Source organism: Heloderma suspectum, chromosome 1, assembly GCF_057233095.1.
Source record: "Heloderma suspectum isolate Gila_16-S chromosome 1, 16-S_ref, whole genome shotgun sequence".
NCBI lineage: Eukaryota > Metazoa > Chordata > Lepidosauria > Squamata > Helodermatidae > Heloderma > Heloderma suspectum.
In genome coordinates this window covers 164,570,375-164,592,018 of record NC_139458.1, presented here as the reverse complement: position 1 = coordinate 164,592,018, position 21,644 = coordinate 164,570,375, and the positions used below count along the sequence as shown (strand labels likewise).

Below are 21,644 nucleotides of genomic sequence, written 5' to 3'. Positions count from 1 at the left end.
CCAGACAGGGGAAGGCACCCAGGACATCCAACAGAGGCAGGTGGGCCACCTTACCACCTTACTAGCCTTGCCTGGGACTGTGTAGCTGCCAGTGAGAAGCCACCGCCCTGGCTGGAGCTGAAGAGGGAAAGGAAAAACTCCTCCCAGCTGATTACGGCTGATTTGAGCTGGCTGGGCCAGAGCTCCCTGGGAAGACTCTTATCTGCCCAGCTCTGACGCAGGGGGGCAGCGCCCTGGCAGCAGTGACACTGAAGGTGTCGCTGCCCCTTTGGGGGGAGACGCTTCAGGGGAGACGCGAGGGCAAGGGCCACCCCCCCAACCCTGGGTTGACTGGTTCTTGTGGCTTCTGTGTGTGCGTGCTGGTTGTTGTTGTTTTTGTGTTGTTGTGTGTCTGTTTTGCTAGGATCCTGTTATGTGCCTGGATAAGACAGGTCCAGATTTCAAGCACTTCTGTGGAAACAGTGAAAAGTTATAGCTCTTTGCTCTGAGAGTTTGTGGGGAAAAAGCAATTTTTAACTCCGTCTAGCACAAAAATCACTGGTTCAGACTGTCTGAAATTTGGCAGGTGGAGTCCCCTCCAGGGTGGCTGAGAGGTCCCCAAACAATATGTATGTATCATGAAAACTGAAGAAGTTATGGCTGTTTGTGTTTTCCCATGCAAGTCAATAGGAAAATGTCAAAAACAAGTGATTTGGATGTCCGAATCTCACTTTGGATCCGATGTGAGATTGAACTAGATGGGGTTTGAATTGGAGCAGGCCGCTTTGGAAGATCCAAAGCATCATCTGAAGCAGAGCAGGGGGTCCATGCACAGCCCTAATTAGGACCCCCTGTGCCTATTGTAGAGTGGGAAAAAAAGAAAAAAAGATGTAGCTGCTAAATATACACTTAAAGTAATGTCTGGTATGGCCCAAAGTCCATAAGGACTCTCAAAGAGGGTTCTATCATGCTGACTAAGCCATCCAATTTATCTCAGCTGGCTACCAAACCAGCCAGCAAGGGCAACCGTCAAGATGACATTTTGGGGCTCGGACTTTTCAAGTACCTTGTCTACATCTTCTGGTGAAATTAACCATGGTTCATCTAAACCAATGTGACAAGCAAAAGCCAATTTGGCTTGTTTCAATATATTGTTCCTTGCTTTTAATGGTATTCTTTATGCCACTTGCTACAAAGAGTTGATTTTGTGATGTGATATCCCATTTGTCTCTCCAAACTCTACATGAACATAACGTATTGAAAAAAAGATGAACTTGGGTACCAGATGTCTACCAAGTGATCACATCCAACTACAAGCAGTTTTCTATTAGTACGTGAATAAATACAATGGCAAAACACACACTGAAAAATGTTATAATCATGTCTGCTGAAGTGGCTGTATCTCAAGGGAAATTACTCTGCAGCAAAAACTACAAGATCAGTGTCCAAAAAACAAGGTGCACAGAAGAGTTCTGAATAAGTAACAACTTTATTGTAACTTGATGTCCTGAAATGCAAAAATATTTTCAGCAGCAAGGTACAAAAAGTATTTCACTGTTAACATCAGGCGGATATAAAAGGCTGGATGGTTTGATGCAAGTGTTTTAACATGATAGGTAATATGAATAGCTTCCAACTAAGACCAGGTTGAAGTTCTTCCAATGCTTAGATTTTAAAACAGGACTCAAAAATAAACCTTCATTCTGACATATCAAAAATCCAGGATTAACTAGCTTACAGAGTATGATTAATGCAAACCACAGCAAACACTGACAAAAATAATGAGTGTCCATTTGCAAGAAAGTCCATTTGCTGCAAGCGGAAAGCAAGTAAATCAATGCAGTTGTGTTGTATAACAACTAACAGTTTATCGGAAATGTAAAGAAAATCCAATCAACCCAGCCAACAAAAATCAAACTTGGGGAAAACATCCATTATTTTAACTTATACTGTATGACCTAGAACAGAGAATCTCCAAATGGTTACCCTAATATTTTCTATAGGAACTTTACTAGCACAATTAGCCTTGAGTTTAAGGAACTTCCCCTTGATAAGGGGACCATCATGCAGACTGCACCTTCTAATACTTGCTGAAGGCAGAAGTAATAAAGAACTCATTGCCATTCCACACCTACTGAATCATCAAAAACACAAAAGCCTGAAGTCTGCCTCTTGTTAATAACCTCATTTTAGGACTCAGAGTCCACAGCAATGCTTGCAATGATTTCTGGAAGAAAATATACCTCTGAAAAATATGTTGCCTCCGTAGCTTCTGAAGATGGACAATTTGATGAACATATACTGCTCTATTCTGCACTCATTACTTCCTTATATATCAGTTCCTCTATCTAGCTTCCTTAGGAATTTTCAGTTTTTTCCATCCTATTATCTTGCATTTCAAAAAGGCACTATGCATTCATACTCCAGCATGCAGTAAATGGACTGTCAAAATCTGGATGAGTTACTGAAGTGTCCTTCACTGAAAACACTGTCACATAAGTTATTTAAGTGGAACCTCTGCCACTTTTAACAGCAAACTGAGTCCTATTTTCTGGAAAATAAATCTTCGTTAAAAACCACATATTTCATTACACAACACATGCAGGTGCTCCCTTAGGGGGAAACAATTTGATAGTGATGGTTGATAGGTATTGAAGGGACAGAGTTGGCAAGCCAAGTATGGCACTTTGATAATTCTGCTGAAAATCTTGTTAAGTGGGCTGTTGCCTACTCCCACAAAATTTCTAGTTTTCAGCCCCCAAATATATCTGTAAATAGTTTTATTCCTGCAGTACTTTTAATTTTACAATATATTTTATGGAAACATTGAAAATATAAGCAAGTTGCAGTGACTTGGAGGAAGTTGTTCTTGCCAGCTGTTTTGGAAGTGTGAGAACACCGTGTGGTTCAACTAAGGAAAAAAGGTGTATTAGTGTACCTATTGATCTTCATTTTGTGATTGTAAAAAAAAAAAAAAAAAAAGGAAAGGAAAGGAAAAGAGGAAGATCCCTTTCAAGAACATTTGTTTTACGCTTTTTGTGTCTTTTTTAAATAGCCAACAGATAAAATATAGTAGATCAACTGTCATGATTGGCTGTTAATGTAATTTTGAAAAGTGGACTTTTTATAGAGAAGCAGATATTCTTACAGCACAGTGTTTGATATTTTTGGTACAAATTGTGCCATTAAGTTTTTTAAAAACCTTTAAACAAAATGCTTAAGATTCTTCATCTGATTACTGTATCTAGTAATATCTGAACAAGCTGAAATGGACAATTACAGCATTAAATATTCAAGTCACTTTGTATATTATAGCTGCAACTTTCAAGATGCAAGGTTGCTCATTATGATTATTTGTTACATTGCAGCAGAAGTTTCTCTGTCACAGAGGAACACACATTCTTACACCTTATCTGATAACACCTGCAAGACCTTAAAGAGAAACTTCTGATACATGTTAAAAGCTATAATGCATCTCTGGATAGAACGCCTCTGTCCCACTTCGGTTCACTGAATAAAGTTTAGGCCTACTGAAACTACAAGAAGTGTAACTAAAATGGCCCTTTTAACTATGACTCAAGGATGCCAATTCAAATTTTGTATTGACTTCACCCCAAACAGTGAGTTCAGCCACAATGTGGGCTTGTTTTAAGTTTTTGCACAGTGCTGGCTTGTGAGTATTTCTCTTGCCCCCAATTGTTCTTTAAGAAGTTTTTAGTCAAAGTAATCGTTCAGAATAAATACTCTCCAGATCTTTTAACATGTCAGTGCCTCCTTGCTAAAAACAGAAGAGACATCTTTTGAGAAGGTAAAGAAACCTTTATGGACGAAGTACATGATGAAACCAATGGGCCAACTAAAATCTTTAGCTGTAAAATTCAGAGGAATTCCCTTTTCTCGTGACTAAATGCATTTTTTCTCACGCAACAGATATAGCACATCACAATTTTAAAAATAAAATTCAAATGTCGTAAGTCAAGAAACGTTTACAATGTGCACTGTTGCAGACAAATCCTCCCAAATGTAAACAACGGTAGCAAACACATTGGAAGTGGTGGCGTTAAAGCTAAGGTTTGTATAATAAAAAACTGGCCCATTACAAGCAGTTTACAGGTTGTTATATCCTTTTCACATTATGCAGAATTTCAATACCATCCACAATGCTAGTACAATAACGAATGCTAAAAACAGCAAGTCAGTGCTTACAAATACTGACATTTCAGACTTCTATTCTTCCTGCTAAGTGTGTGTCTGTGCAACTTCCACTAGTGTGAACAGGCTTGTGCGTACACACACTAAGGGAACATAGTTAAGCCTGTTTGAAGTGTGAAAATAGAATGGATTCTAACATGAACGCTTGAGATATTCACTTTAAATCAACATCTCCAACGTCATGCTTTCCTTGTTTGCAGTAACAAAACTAAATCCCATGTGGCTGTGGGAATCTTAATGTATTTCAAAAGTTAGGCCACAATTACTGTACCATATTTATCAAAACCAAAATATATATGTACCACACAACATACAAAAGTTACACATTAAAAGTGCATACTGAGAATCCATAATTTGGCCCATTTCTGAAATTTACATTTGGTCGTTCTTATGCATCCTTGATCTTCCATGTATTCCACTTAATAACCATTTCTTCCCCAGCACATATCACTTAATTCTCTCTCTATACTAACTTTCACTCTGGTTCAGTACAATGTAAAATAGCAATGAATCATAAAGCAACACAGGCCAAAAGGGTTACTGTGTGTTTCTTTTTATGCTTGATGGACACACTCTCAAAGTAAGCATTTACAAATTCTAGTAAAATACATTTCTGGGCCAAGACATTGCATATTCCCTCACTCACCTGAACCAATGAAAAATAAATTATATTCAGAGTAGTATATTGCCACAGCATGTCTGACTGCACCCTCTGAAGATAGGCAGATGCACTCTTAATACAGTACTTAGACTGGAGTGCTTCTTGGCCCCCAATTCAATTAATGAGAGGCTAGTTGAAACCTTCCAGTTACCACAAGACCAAATGATAATCTTCATTTTGGGATTTTTTAAAAAAAGGAAAAGAGGAAGATCCCATTCAAGAACCGTCTTCATTTATCAGCATTACTGCATTATGGAGCTAGTGCAATCCTACATAGCCGAGTCAAAAAGACGAGGCACCATTTAAAAAACAAAAACAAGAAAATCACAAATGAACTAGAGTAGTTGACGTTAAGGCCTTTCAGTGAACTGGAGCGTTATCAGTCTAATTTAAAGCTGATTATTAAACCATATATTATCCATTCTTAAAAGCTTTCAGGTTCTGTTCTGTGGACAGGGGTAGCAAATTCTGGCAGATGGTTTGTAAAAACCCCTCTTGGACGTGAATGAGGAGTCATTCATTCTCTATAGTTCATGGAAGATTTCATGACTGTTTTAGTCGTTTGCGTGGAATGCCAAACTGTGGACACTGTGCAGATGCTAGTGCTCGAAAGGCCTCAGCTACTAAGTGGGGATGGGAGTGGATCATCGACTTCCAGCCTGCTGTTTCCATTATGTCTGTTGCTTGGCTGCAAATAAAGTAAATTTACAAGAATCAGTTTCGAGTTTAGGATCCTAATAATGCAACCGTATGCATGTCCACTCAGAGGACAGGCCTTTTCAGTTCAGTGGGATATACTCCAGGTTAAGATAAAGAGATAACTGAAAGTTTTGTGACTGCAATCCTGTGCACACTTACCCAGGAGTAAGTGGCAACAAACTTAAGGAAACTTACTTCTGAGTAAACATGCTTAGGATTATACTGTTAAGGAATAATTTTCTAACTGTTTCACAAATGGAATGCTTGGCTACAAAGGACAATGTAATTGATAGATACAGTTCTTTGGATAGTCTAGCACACTTTCAATTTTAAGCCAATGACCACCAAAGCAGAATTTAAGAACAAACTGGGAAATGTTGATGTGACATGATTAAGTCAGATCATGATTACCAAGAGCCATCTTTCAGATCTTGGAGAGCAGGCAATCTTGTTTAAGGTTTCAACAAATACCTTCTACTGTTCCCGATAAACATTACAGAAATATCCTATATGATATTTAAGGCATTGCATTTGTCATATGGAAATAATGGAAGACATTCCCTGCTAATTTTAGTTCCCTATCCATACAGAAATAATTGTCTTAGTTTATCCTCAATTCACTTTCTGGGTAAGTCTATAAAGAGTGGATAGACAGGGAGAAATCAGTAACAGAAATTGTCTTCACTTTCCTTGCAGCAGAGAGACAAATCTTTATGGATATGGATACTTATGTGGTAAACTGTTTTAATCATTGGTATTTAGTACTGTTTATTCTGTTTTATTATAGCTCAAAGTCAAAACAACCAACACCTGATTACAGACAGCTTTAATGTGTGAGCAGTGTACGTACTTGCTGTTCCAGTTTTTCCCATCTTTACAACCGAGTTGCCTAAGAACACTGCACCTATAGCATGAGAAAGTATCCAGATATTAATTTGGGGGAGTTTTCACTTTAAAGGATAAGGAATTTTAAAAGAAGGAAGGAAGGAAGGAAGGAAGGAAGGAAGGAAGGAAGACAGACAGACAGACAGACAGACAAATAGATTACATACCTGTTAATGAAGTCTATTGCTTGTGCTTTCAGCTGTTCTGCACTGTGCAAATCTGCGAGAATCAGGATGTCTGCAACGTTTTCTACTGAGAGGTTACTACACAGAGCTTCTTCACACATGATCTTCAGTCGTTCCAGTGCATACTAACAAGAGAAAAAATGCTCATTCTTCACATTCTTTCCTACTGCAGTCCAAAAAACAAACATCTCTAATATATACACACACACATCTGCCGAGAACTATGAAGTACTGGGCTCCTCACAAAGAACTGGCAACTGCTTCAAATACATGGACTATAGACCACACGTCTATGCGTGAGCACATGCACACACGTTCAATGAATGTGCAAGAAGGGAATGGGACAATGCCAGCTAGTCATGCCTTCCAGTGGTCACATATCTGGTGAGACCCTATGTGCTTATGGCCCACTATTTGTTAGAAATGTGTTTGCCCACTATTTGTTAGAAATGTATGCAGCTCTTATTTATTTATTGCTCAAGATCAAAGATAAACAACAAGATAAAAGAATGAAACCCCATAATTAAAACAAATCATTTAAAAAACAGATTCTGAATTTAATAAACCATGGCTGGTCAGTCAGGGAAGGCCTCTCGAAATAAAAGTGTCTTCAGGAGGCACCGAAAGCAACACAACGTTGGTGCCTGCCTGACCTTCAAAGGCAGGGAGTTCCACAGGAAGGGGGCTGCTACGTTGAAGGCTCTCTTCCTGGTGGACTCCAACCAGGCCAAAGGCCCATGTGGAACCACCAGGAGCAAGCCCTCTGATGACCTCAGTGATCGGACAGGTTGGTAAAGAAGAAGGCGCTCTCTCAGCTCTTGTGCTAAGTTTTAAACAACAAATATTAAGGATTCACTTAAACTATCTGAACTTCACCTCTGTACCTTCCCACTGTGCTAAGTCTTGAAAGAGGATGACCTGTAATAGGTCTAAGAGTAAATAAACTTCCTTTTTTGTAAATACTCCGATCAGTTCACAGGGGTTGTATCCAATATTGGCAGTCTGCCAGCATCAATCATGTTGCGCTAGCAGGAACAAACTCAACTTACGCAAGCACAACAGGAAGCTAGCACTTCATAGCATAGCAGGAAGTTAGTTGAAACTCCCAATAATATAAAAACACCCAAATAAGCACTTTTAAAGGTTTTGTTTAAATTATCTGTAAGGCCCTTGTATGGCCAATTACTTACTTTGTCTGCTGCTGCCAACAAGCTGTCAGCCATTTTGTCAAGGTTTGGAGCTTTCCCTGTATAAATGAATCTCATCATCTCTTTAAAAACGTCAGGGTCTACATCATTTATTTCTACGCGATTCTGTTACACACAATAGAAAAATCTTGTCATGTAAAATATTAAGATCCACCTATACTGCATAATTTATAACACTTCTAAATTCTTTAAATGCCAAGAGATATTTGGTCCCATTATAGTTACTGAGGATCCTTAACTAAATCTAAGGCTGGTACATTCAAAACCTATTTAAATGTTAAAGAATGTGAGACTCTAATGCCTTAATACCTAACTAGTTAGTTCCCTGACTCTCTATACACATTTCAGACAGGCTTCTAGAGCATGCTGAACAATAAAAATTACACTTACTGCAATGCATGGAATTAAGGCTGCAATTCTGGGAGTAACTCCCACTGAATACAGTGGGACTTGATTCTGAGTAAATATGCTTAAGACTGTACTGTAAGAGTGATATGTGTAGCTCTTCTGAATGTAAGGTTAGACATATTGCTCTTAATTCTATGTACCCAGTAAGAAAGCCCCCACTCCCCAAATGCCATAGCTTTTTTGTGGCTGCTTCTTCATGGTCATGCCCCTGTCACTTCCAGATTGGGTTACTGTAATATGATCTACATGTGACTGCCCTTGAAGACAATTTGGAAGCTTCAGTTGGTCCAGAACAGAGCTGCCAGATTGGAGCATATACAGTTAGGGCCAGAAATACTGGAACAAGGATAACTGTTTTGGCAGCTGGCCTCTGTACACCACCACACTGAAGTTGAAAGGAAACACACCCAGATGGGAGCAAAGTCAGGACTTTCAGCTGTAATTCAAGAGGGTTGACAAATGTGGGGCACTAACCATTCAGGAAGGACAGCCAGTGGCATACACACACACCCATCATTGGTGGCTCATAAGTAATGGAACAAACCAACATAATTTCAAACGTAAGGATCGCCTTTAATACCTGGATGAAAATCCTTTGCAGTCAATGACTGCCTGAAGTCTGGAACAAATGGACATGACCAAATGCTGAGTTTCCTCCCTCGGGATGCTTTGACAGGCCTTTACTGCAGCTGCCTTCAGCTGCTGCTTGTTTGTGGGTCTTTCTGCCTTCAGTCTTGTCTTCAGTAAGTGAGAAGCATGCTCTATTGGGTTGAGATCAGGTGACTGACTTGGCCATTGAAGAACATCCCACTCCTTTGCCTTCAGAAACACTTGGGTACCTTTTGCTGTATGTTTTGTGTCATTATCCCTCTGCTATATGAAGCGGCGTCCTATCAGTTTGGCAGCATTTGGCTGAATCTGAGCAGAAAGTATAGCCCTATACACTTCAGAATTCATCCTGCTGCTTTTATCAGCACTCAGGTCATCCATAAACACCAGTGACCCAGTTCCATTGGCAGCCATACATGCCCATGCCATAACACTGCCTCTACCATGTTTGACAGATGATGTGGTATGCTTTGGATCATGAGCTGTTCTTTTCCTTCTCCATACTTTTCTCTTTCCATCATTCTGCTACAAGTTAATCTTGGTTTCCTCAGTCCGAAGAATCTTTTTCCAGAATTGGGCAGGCCTTTTTAGGTGTTTGCTGGCAAGGCTAATCTGGCCTGTCTGTTCTTGAGCGTTACCAGTAGGGATGGCGGAGAATTCCGCCACGGATTTCAGTGAGGCCGAATGCACTGGCATTCGGCCCCCCGAAATCCGTGGCGGAACGGCCTGCCCCCCCGCCCGCGGATTCCCCCCGGGACGAGGCTTACCTCATATTGGGAGTTCCAGTGAACAGCTACCAAATGCAAATGTAATACTCAGAACCACCTCCAGGCCTTTCATCTGCTTGATTGGTCATGGGGTACCCAGGAAACAGGCCACACCTGGCCATGCAGCTGCTTGTCAGCCATTCATTCCATTACTTATGAGCCACCAATGATGGGTGTGTGTGTATGCCACTGGCTGTACTTCCTGAATGGTTAGTGCCCCACATTTGTCAACCCCCTTGAATTACAGCTGAAAGTCCTGACTTCGCTCCCATCTGGGTGTGTTTCCTTTCAACTTCAGTGTGGTGGTGTACAGAGGCCAACTGCCAAAACAGTTATCCTTGTTCCAATATTTCTGGCCCTGACTGTAACTACAATATTGTATCTTCTAAACTGGCTACAAATTTATTTCAGGCTCAGTAACAGTGCTGAGTTTAATCTTTAAAGCTCGAACGCATCTCAGACCAGAATATTACCTCCATCCACATGAATCAGCCCTACCCTTGAGATCACCCAATAAAGGCTTGCTCTCTGTTTCCCTACCGTTTTATGCACAGCAGACATACATGAGAGACAGGGCCTTTTTGTGGTGGTTATCAAGACACTAGAATGCCCTGTCAAGAGAGTTCAGCTGGTCCAATTGCTGGTCCTTTTTTGGTAAGCAGCCAAGACTTATTTTCCAGTAAGTTTTTTTTTAATCACTCTATGAACGTTGATTTTTGACGGCTGCTGGTTGATATTGTCTATGGATATTGATATTGTCCATTTAATTCGAGTTAGTATTGTTTTAATTTTGGTACTTTGTCAGCTATCTTGAGTATCTTTTAGGAAGATGTCACAGAAATATCAGAAATAAACAACCTGAAAGAGGTAGTGGCTCAATTCATAAAACGGAAGATTGGAAACAAGATGCGGGCTCACACAATCCTTCCTCTCTCTTGCATACGGCTAATACGATGTATAATTTGACATGACATCCAAATCAGATGACTACCAGAAACTCAAGTTGGTCTCTAGTTCTGGTTTAGAGTTAGCCACTTGCTGATCTGGACATCATAGCAAATGCTGGCTAGCACTAAACAGGGAAGCTGCATGTGAAGGTGAAGGGGGAGAGAGTATGAACAGAAAGCAAGTAAGCCGTTCGCTCACTTCCAATCCACTCTAAACCATAGGTTGGAGGATCATCTCAGCCTGTGAGTATTCTATTAACAGAAACATGAACATCGTGTACTATGGCTATCACTGAAGAGCACTATGGTTATCATCCAATTAAAGGAAGCTTAGGCAACTGTGTTTATTTATATTTCTAATATTTTAAATCTGTTCTTCAACCATGGCTCTCAAGCAGGTTATAAAATACAATCAAAACTGAACTGTCATGGATCCACAGTAGGCAGTTAAAATTAAGCTTAAAACAAAAACCACCAAGGTCTCTACAAGGCCTGGCCTGGGCAAATGAAGCTTTCACCTTAGGCCAAAAAGAAAACAAAGCTAATGCTAGGTAAACTTCTCTGGCAAGGCAGTTCAAAAATAGGATGCCTTAGCGCAAAACTGTATAGTTTTTACTTAGTTTAGGATGCAATCCTATGCATGTTTAGACAGAAAAAATCCTACGACTCTTAGCGTTCCCCAGCCAGCATATGAATAAAAATAGTTTTAAAGAATAAGTCATATTTTCCAACTTTTTATGGATGCACACACAGTGTAGCAGGTGCCACCTTAGAACAGGTATTCCCTCTTGTGAGGGAGGGAGGGAGGGAGGGAGGGAGGGTGGGAGGGAGGGATCAGGAAATGTATGCCATAGCAGCCATATTGTAACACATACTAGTCCTACTGCAAATGCAGCCCCTCCTGGGAGAGCATGAAAACAAAATGCAATTTTAATATTTTTAATAAGGCACCCACTAGCTACACTTGTATTATAAATAATTACATTTTTGAAAACCATCTGCTGTTGAATTAAAATCTGTAGCACTTTTTTGGTTAATCATAAGATTTGAGATCAGTTAACCTAACCAATTAATTGACTAGATGCTGCAGTCCTAACTTACAGAAAACCTTAAGGTCTTCTGTAAACAGCTCATTAACTGATTACAAATCAGACGACAACAACATTGACTCACCTTTTTGCTTTCCTCCATTTCATGTTCAAACATTGCATTAAAAACAGGTGAACGAGCTGTAGCAAGGGATATAAGTATTAATACCATACCAAAACTATAATTTTATTAAACAAATGATAAAACAGAAGTAGAAGGTACCTGCTAGAACTGATTTATGAGCTTTGAACTCTTGTCCTCCTACATAAAAACTGCAATCTGTAAATCTTGTTGTTTCCCAGAGATTTCCTAGGTCTTCTGCTAGTCGGCATTCAGGTACCTTTAATGTGTTTGTACTGGACTGCCCCGATATATTCACTGAGTCTTGGACCACACTCACCTAGCAGAAACAGCAAGGTAATGTGCTAATAATCATAATGTCACAGCTCCTATAGTTTCAATATAGGTCAATATTACATAAAATAGACAGTTGCACTCTTCAGTCATCAAACAGTGAAGCACAGGTGAAGCTAATCTCACAAGCTCACAATTGCCCATTTGACTGACACAAGCCAAACAGTTTCTAGTATAATGAACATAAAGCAAGAGATGAAGGTCAGGGATGGACCTTTCTTTGAAATCCAACCCTGATGAAACACAAAAGCAACATGCAGGACAACCACTCTTGCAGCTCAAGTGGTTCCCCTAGTCAGCAGATTAAAAAACACAGTAGACTGTGGGCCTTGTTCACATGTCACGCTAACTCATGGTGAGTGACAAGCTATGCAAAGTAGGTTGTTTGGCAAACCATCTACTATGCTCCCTTCAGACGATCTGTCCTTTGTGCTGCTGCTATGATTTCCTAGCCCAATTTTCAAGCCTTTGCCGTGTCTCCTTTTCTCTGCCCATGTGCAACAAAAAGTGTATGTGCATGTGGGGGCCCCTCTAACTTCTTGAACGTTTGCAGAAATTGAATGAAATTTAATATACAGGCTCCCCTTATGGGGAACCACCACATGCCCTACTGTAAAAATGCACATTTATCCATGTGTAAAACAAACCATTTGCTTCCCTTCCCATACCTACCCCCTTCTCCCCACTCCCTATTCTTTACCTGCCACCTCCATTTCCAAGCCTTTGCCGGATCCCCAATCGCCAGCAACAAATGAACAATGTAGACTAAAAATAAACTTTTCAATGGTGTACAAGGTGGCTTATTTGGTTTGCTTAATACTGGGCTTGCTTAATACTGCTTTGAATCTACTAAGGTACTATCTGGCATCACTTTGAGGTTGGGGTGAGTTGGATGGTTGGCTTGAGTGGTGGTGAAAAGGGGGGGTGCATCTGCTGAGTTGGGAAAGGGTAGCCTGACTGGAATGGAGGGATGCTCACACTGCACCAAAAAGGGGGAGGCTCCAAGTCCTTGAAAGTTTGCAGGATGAAATTTAATGGAACAAAATTTAATATACAGGTTCCTGTTATGGGGAACCACCACAGGCGCTACTGGATAAATGCACTACTTTGCATTTTCATGGAAAAGTGAGGATTTATCCACTTGTGAAACCGTTTGGGAACTGCATGGGAGGAGGGAGGAGCTGATCTGGAGTCGGAGATATAGCTGAATGTGGCAGGAAAACACGCTTGCTCAGAGACTGGTTGAGAGGAGCAGAGTGGTGGCGGCAGCGTTGTTGGCTGCTCTTGCCGAGTGGCTCTCTAGGCAATCACCATAACCCACACTGATGTGCCAGACAACATGCTAGCCCACCGCAGGTAAAACAACCCCTACCATAGACTGTGGGTTCGCAGGGTAGATTGTTTGAGGGAAACAAGCCAGCGCGTGTGGAAAAAACAGTGCACAGAGGACACACTAACCCATCATGGATTGTTCTGGAAAACAACCCATCATCGGTTAGTGTGTCATGTGAACCTAGTCACTTAGTTAAGTGGTACATCCGAAACTAGGTGGAAAGAAATCTAGAACTGATGCTTTTGTAGATAATCAAAAAGTTCTGTTAGCTATTATCTTGTAGTTTAGTAAGCTGGTGAACCAAAGTTGTTTTTTTACATTATTGCAAGACAACATGGAATGCAAGTAGAGCAACTAAGTTCAAAAGGAAGTGGTTTCGATAATGACAGAGCACAAAAGGAGAGGCAGTTTCAAAGTTATTTCATCAGAGGTATTCAAGAAAGCAAACAGCCACTCTCTTCTGCAGTCCACATTGGGGAGGAACAGCTCAGTGATAGAGTGCATGCTTTGTATGCAGAAGGATCCCAGTTCAATTCCTGGCATCTCCAGTTGAAAAGATAGCAAGTGATATGAAAGAGTTGTTCCTGAGAACCTGCAGAGCTGCTGCCAGTCAGACTAGACATTAATGAGCTAAATAGACAAATAGCCTGCACTGATACCAAGCATTTTGCTCTGACAACAGAAGAACAGTTTTACACTGTGAAAATAGTAATAGCACCCTATGTTCTATGAGTACTCTCTTGACTACCAAGTGAGGTCAGCTTCCCAAAATCCACAGTTAACCAAGTGTTCAAAGCCAAGATGCAAAACTAGTGCTTCAGGCTTGTTCTGCTTTCAAGCAAAGTATTTTGAGATACTAAACAAGAACTGAGCAACTCTGAAGAGAAATGTCAAAACGAAGTGCAAGGATTGATTTTCCCAAGTCAAGCCACCTAAACCACTGCAATGCAACATATTTCATCTTTTACACACAAACACCTCACCTCCATCCTCATTAACTATTCCCTTATAATGCTAATTTGGTATATCGCACAAACTATTTGAATCAGGAATATTTTATAGAGTAAAAATCTTTTCAGACCTAGATATGTGTTACATCCACTTACCACTGGATAATTGTATTCATAACAAATTCATCACAAAGCTAATTTAGCCTGTCTATCTAACTAAAATAAGATGCAGTATATTTGCACCATTTAGTCTCAGGGGCCACATTTCAATTATTCTTCCTACACAGCATAATGACACATAATTAAGTTGTAGTCTTGCCAAGAAATTTTTGTACACATTTCTTGTAAATACAAAGATCAAAGCAAACTTATTAGCAGTTAGAGCATCTATCATCCTCCTAAGCCACTAATCAGTCCATGGCAGCGCTGATAACCTGCCAGTGTATATTTAACACTCAGTGTACTGGAATCATAACCTTCTTCACTAGATTCCATTTTATGTATCATACATAGTCTTACTGGGCTTTATTAAGACAGTTTAGGTTACTGGCATAATTTATAGTGATTTACATATATTCTTCCCTTAGGCTAAAGATCTATTTCACCACAGAATCGATATTCATTGGATTTTTCAATTAATCTAAGTAACCTGCATGTGCTCAAACACTCATGAATAGTAAGAGTTGCCACTATTTTGTTAACAGGCTTAAATCTGAAGCGTGCCATAATGATTTACTTCTAAACATCTAATACCATCAAGGGACAGTTGCCGTAGAAACCTTATCAATATATGGAAAGCTACAATGGCTTTTAAGAAAATAATTATGTCCATATTACTGAGATTTTACTAACTCCAGAATGTCAAATTCAGCACTATTTTTGGTAACCAGGGGCATAAAAATTCAATTCTTCAGTTGTCACTAGGGAATTTAAAAATGGAGCCTAGCAAACAAAGCAGAATTTGAATCAGAGGAGGAGTTTTCCTCCTCTTAGTCCCACTTTATATCTCCTTTCCTACCTGGCTTCCCTGTAGGCTAGCTGGCCAGGGAAGGACAGGTGACCAATGCCAGTGTGATCATCAGACTACTAACCTAGGAAATGGCACAATAACCCTGTCTTAAAACATTTTACATCCAAGCTCTGATCAGTTATACCATTCCTACTCTCTCCAAAGAGTGGTGCCTTTGAAACACCCCCTCAAAAGAAAGAACCAAAAGCTGACAGTAGATGGATGTACATGGCAGAGCTATGTGCTTCAATGGGGCAGGAGCAGCTCTGCTTATGTGAACTCTAAATTAAAAGCTAGACTTACATACTAGTTATATACAACTAGTGCTCAGACTGGATATCAATAATCTAGGCCTGTGTACATATTACACAGGTGACAAATCATATGCTTTGTAGATATTAAGAGAACACATTCAATCCCTGGTATATCCAGTTAAGAGATCTCAAAATTTTGAATAGCTACTGTCAGTCAAAGTATTAGCCCATGTGGGCCGATGGTCTGAATCAATGTATATCACTACATAATTGTCTCCAAACCACATATGATAGAAATCCAAAGTTACAATGCAAGCACATGGCTCTATGGAGATACAATCAGGATGCCTCACATTCCAATACCCCCTTCTGGTCGAATCACCCTGAAATAGCTAGGGAAACATAATTAAATTCAAGCATGCTCTGCTGCAGATCCCAATGCAACACAGGAAGAGGTGGACCATAAGAATCATTCAAGTGCTCTGTGGCAACCCTGGAGAGCCAAGTACATCCATTACATGCCAACACAATGAAAGTTCTTGCCATTTTATAGATATTTCAAAGAAAACATTACCCTCTTCCAGCCCCTACCTCATCGCCATAAGACGACTGAAGTTTTATCCCTGGACCATCCCCCAATTTGCCTTTCACTTCATGCCACGTAGCAATAACTGATCTATTTATAGAAAATGGATCTTGTATGAAATAGTTAAGAAAACCATTAAACCTTTGATCAGGGTGTTTCTTTAACACAGAGGGGATAAACACAACATTTAAAGCATTCCTCATTTCTCATTCATAGCCATGGAAACCAATATTCTATTTTTAAAAGCACTGGGTGATTACTTACCTCACAAAATAATGTAAGCTTATCATCTGGTAAAAGACCATTAGCTTCATCAAGTAAAAAGTCTCTCCGAATGAATTTTTTAAAACCCCAGTCTTTGCCTTGAACAAATCGATATGCTCTTTGGCTTTCTAGTAGCAAATAAATAAAATAGAATATATTCAATTAAAACAGACTCAAAGTTTTAAAATAGTTGCACATGAGAAACAAAATACAAGAGCCAAATGAAACCTAGTTTTAAGTCAATACATTACTATTAATAATGTATGTCTACAAATATTGTTTGCTTTAAAGGACTATTCAAGATAATAGAAATAACTGTTCCAGTTATTTGGCGTAAACACAACTTAGTAGAAGTTGCTATCAGTGAAGAGAAAATGTATTAGTGGCTTGATATGACTGAAATAGCACCAAAGAAAACCAGAGGTGGCACAAATGCAAACTATGGGTTGGCTGGATCCAGTGGTGTCGTTCCACCAGCAGAAAGGGAACCACTGGTATAACGGGTTTCCCCTTGCCCTCTACAGCCCCTGCTCACACATCCATATTTACTTTTGAGAATTAGGAGAGCCTCCAGAGCAGATTTGGGTGTGCAGGGTGGTGCAGAGGAGATGAGAGGATGGGGAAGCCTCATTCTATGAGCAGACCTCTGCTCGCACAATGTTAGATCCAATCCTATATTTTAAATTAAGCTAGAAAAAAGAGGTTGCACATTATGTTCACTTTCAGGATCCCAAGCACTGTGCTGTGTAACTTCCTGATGGTTTTGGAGGACCCTCTTCTGATCGCAGTTCTCCTTGCCATTGAAAATAGCACTGTACTGTGTAACTTCCTGATGGTTTTGGAGGACCCTCTTCTGATCGCAGTTCTCCTTGCCACTGAAAATAGCACTGTACTGTGTAACTTCCTGATGGTTTTGGAGGACCCTCGTCTGATCACAGTTCTCCTTGCCATTGAAAATAGCTGCTCCAGAAATTCAGGATACCCTTGGGAGCAGTTTTTGACACAGCACAAAGAGCTGCAGTCAGAAAAGGAAATTGGGGGAAGCCCTGGTATGTGGACTTTGCATCTACCACTGAGATTCTTTGGATCCTAGCAACTATCTTCAGTTGTGTAGAATTACCACATTCTTCTCTACATTGTAGAAAAAAGGGCCTTTCAGTACAGAAGCGTAGTTAGAAACAAAAAAGTACACACTTCTGGTTACCAGCTTTATACTGAAGATGGAAGTTGTATGCATACAGAAGTTTGCAAGTCACCAAGAAATACATAGCCGGTAAGATTCACTGAAGTAAATGGACCTACTTGTAAGTTTGTATAATTGCTACTACTGCCCAGTTATCCTCCCCCACCCCCAATCTGCCCCCTCGCCAAGCCAAGCATTTCCTGGAGGCACCTGATGTTGAGAAGAGGCTTTTAAGGAGGCTACAGTGGGGTGGGGGGAGGAGGAGGAGGAGATAGAGAATTCCCTTTGCATTCATAGCACTGGATATTACTCACTATTCTGGTGCTAAGTTCATGCATTTAGGGAAAAGCAGTCATAACTTTTCTAAAACTAAAAATTATTTTTTAAAAAACAAAATGCTGGCAGCAACTTAGACTACTAAAGGTAATGGATTGTATCCAATTGTGACTTTGTCTTAGCAGAAAGCTTCCGCTCACTGATTCCCTCCACCACACCCACGCTTCACCTTCTGCAGCTCCCCATGCTCTTTCATTTCCCATTCTGTTCTGGAGAGTCCCCCAACCCCCAGAAACAGCTTTTTGGGGGGTGGGAACAGGTGGTATATGTGGGAGGGTGGGGAATTGGTGAAAATTGGGTCCCCGAACTCATAAAAGTGGAAGCGTTTTCTGTTAAGGCAAAGCCTTCACTGGTTTCAACCCCATGGATTCATTTTTGTACTTAGCGGCCAAGATTACATTTTAGTGTACTAAATGCTTCACAATCCTTATCCCATTAATGACAGAGAAAGTTTTTTTTTTCATAAATGAATGATACAGAAACTAATCTAAACAACAGTTGATTTCCTGCCCCTCTTCAACAGAGGGTATGATGTCTGGGATCTGAACCAGTATTTTAATGAACCATACACTGAAGACCACATCACATGTTACAATGTAGAAAACACACATTTGACACCACATGAGCCTACAGCAAAAGAATGGACACCAAGCCCAGCTCTGACGCATATTTTTGTATGATGCATACAGTTGTGCACACACACTTACCTTTTTAGGTTTACCAAAAACATGTTTTGAGAATGCAGCAGCCTTCATTCTCTTGCTTGGGATAATAATAATGGGTGGGAAAAATTCAAACTGCACACATCTATATCTCTTAGGTCATACTTCCATTGGGCTTCAGCAGAGGGAGAGATGGGAAGCATGGCTATTCCATCTGCTCTGCTGAGAGACCAGGTCCACCAGACCTTCCCTCTCTCAACTGTCACCTGGCAGCAGCCCTTCCATCAGGCTACAGCAGAGAGAGAGAAGAGAGATGTGATGCAGGGTCACTCCATCAGCTCTGCTGAGAAACTACCTGGCTACTCCTCCCCCAGAACTGTTTCCAATCCAGCTGAGCATATAAGAACTACAGTTACTTTAAGAATTTACACCTGAGTTTGATTTTTTTCTCTTTCTTCCTCATCCCTTTTTCCTTTGGTGTCATGTCATTTAGATTGTTAAAACTGAGGGTAGGGACCATCTTGTTTTCATTAATCGTATGTAAGCTCCTCTGAGAGCCTTTTGGTTGAAGAGTGGAATACATAAATAATGACTTCATAAAGTATTTAGATAAGTGGGATTCTTGAAATCAAACAAATTTCTTTGTGCCATTTCAGTACAAGATATGTAGAACAGATTTTTAAACCAAACTTTAGTCTCATTGTTGGCAAATATTCTTAGAATTAGCCAAAACTGTGAATAGCCCTCTTTGTCAAATATTTATCTGGCAACATTTAGATAATTGTCATGGTGCCCTGAAAAACTGTTTTAAGATGTTATATTACAAAAATTTAGAGAAATACCACTACACAATCACTTTTGAGTAATGACAATATACAGACAGAATGACAAGCAGCCAAATTCACATCCGAATTTAAATAACTGAATTACCTCTACTGCAACTAGACCATTACCAGTTTAAACCTAGAGGCAACTATTATGTATGCAATGCTAAGAATAAAAAATTGAATTTATAAATGACCAGAGTTTACAACCTTTCTGGAAAAGTCTGATATAGCATACAGGAACTGGGATGCTTCTGGAGGTGTAAAATGGTGACAAAGTTTAGATTAGGATGGATATCTCTTTAGCAAGTAGAAATGGGCAAGGCCCAAGTATTTATTCTTCCAACTGAAAGTCAGCTATCAATGCTGAAGCATTTTTAAATACACTTACCCATTGCTTTTGTTTCCTCTCTCTTTGCATTTAAAAGAGAAAATTTAAATTTTGCTCTCACTTCACTTTTTGGACAACTAACTAGAAGTAAATACAATGAAAGGTAATCTTTGCTTTCATCGTCTAACCCTTTAGGGTTTACTCTCAGGCACCTGAAATGAAAAATATAAGAAGCAAGTCTTAGAAACACTGATTAGGCATCAATGATCTATAAAGTCCTATTTGTTTTATAAATTTTACCAGGAAAGTTCAGTTGAGTACACAAAAAGTTAGTAACAGTGGCTTCTCTTCCTCTTTGGAACTCCATCTGATAAAGGTCAGATGTGAACACACTTTTCCCTTTAAACAGTAACCACAATTTGTTACATTTGCATCTCACCCAAGAAGCTCAGGAAAGTACATCATCTCATTTTATTGACTGTATTATATTTCACCACTCAAGCTTCGGGGACGAATCCCGCCATCAAACAAAAACAAAAAAGAGTGGCTTATAATTAAGACAAGATTAAATACAATTGCATCAAATCACAAAAACAGAATTATACCAAGCCATTCAAAGAGCACACTAGCTAATACATTAAATTTTTTTTTTTAAAAAAAACAGTGAAACAGTTAAAATTGAAGCAGGATGCTAAACTCACCTTGCAGCCCCCAAAATCTTCTGAAAGAAAAAACAGGGGTAAGAGACACTGACCTGGTTCACATGTCATCCTAAGCCACAGTGGGTTGTTATTATGGGTGGTTGCAGGGTGGCTTAGCATGACGTCTGAACCGGGAACGTTTTTCTTTCGTGGGTTGGGGGGGCAAACAAGCCACCCTGAGAACCCACGGCTTGTAGGAGGGTTGTTTAGGATGCCTTCTTGTGATGTCCAAACTGGCAGGGCAATTTTATCATCGATTCTCGGGAACGGCTAGAGAGCTGCCTGGCAAGTGATGAAAACCCCTGCCACTCCTTGTGATCTCACTAGTGCCATTGCCATTCTCCCTAATTTCTTCTCAGTGCCCTCAGCCTCAGGATAGATTTTTAATTTTTTTTCCCCATAGAAATCTTGAAGGGACACTGGAGAGTGTCCTGAACGTATTCGCAAGTTCTAAATTTGTTTTTATTTTCGGTCCAAGAAAGAGCGCAGGAGTGAATCCCCCCCCCTGAATTTTACATCACTGTCCCTCAGTTTTACTGCCCTGTCTTGAAATTTGCACAGTTTTCCCCTCCATCTCACTGCTTTGCCATGAAATTTGTGTATTTTTAGCAAACTGCCATACTTGACTCCCTTGAAATGTGCATATGTTTACCCTTCCACCTCACTTGTCTGCCTTGAAATTGGCTTATCTTTACCTACTCAGTCCCCACTCTGCCTTGAAATTTGCATATGTTTAGCGATCCCACTCATTGTTGTGCAACTCTCATGTACATCTGACAGCTAGCAATGGAGACCAGTGGAGAGAAGTGACACGCATGAAGTGTGTGTGTGGTGGGGCAGGGCGGGGAGAGGAGACGAAGGAGCTTTAGGGGCAGGTGTTATTACTTCAAGAATGTGAAGCAGACTTTTTTTAAAAAAGGTGTTTGCTAGCAAGGGAAGCACCAGTGGAGGATGAAATTGGCAAGATCATTGACAAGAGTGGGATATTGATATGCTTGGCTAATTAGCAGCCAGGCGGTCTTGCTGTAGACCCTGAAAATATTTTATTAATGAATGAATGAATTAAATTTATTGGTCGCCCATCTGGCCGGTCACCCAGCCACTCTGGGTGATGTACAACAATAAAAACAGTTTACACAATAAAATTC

The 21,644-nt window shown here is 40.1% G+C and overlaps 1 protein-coding gene across 6 annotated transcripts in view; it reads right to left on the bottom strand.

The window, feature by feature from the left end:
- Positions 1-2,491: 2,491 nt before the first annotated feature.
- The window catches only part of SPOPL (speckle type BTB/POZ protein like), a 63,140-nt gene continuing 43,987 nt past the window's right edge, over positions 2,492-21,644 (bottom strand). For all 6 annotated transcript variants that reach the window (XM_084809551.1, XM_084809532.1, XM_084809541.1 and 3 more), the window contains 8 exons: positions 19,856-20,007; positions 16,460-16,587; positions 11,872-12,049; positions 11,734-11,789; positions 7,812-7,934; positions 6,604-6,746; positions 6,402-6,455; positions 2,492-5,540 (listed from right to left, as the gene is read on the bottom strand). In XM_084809551.1, coding sequence (XP_084665677.1) covers positions 5,396-5,540; positions 6,402-6,455; positions 6,604-6,746; positions 7,812-7,934; positions 11,734-11,789; positions 11,872-12,049; positions 16,460-16,587; positions 19,856-20,007 — 979 coding nt within the window. In that variant the 3' untranslated portion in view covers positions 2,492-5,395. The remainder of the gene's footprint in view (positions 5,541-6,401; positions 6,456-6,603; positions 6,747-7,811; positions 7,935-11,733; positions 11,790-11,871; positions 12,050-16,459; positions 16,588-19,855; positions 20,008-21,644) is intronic.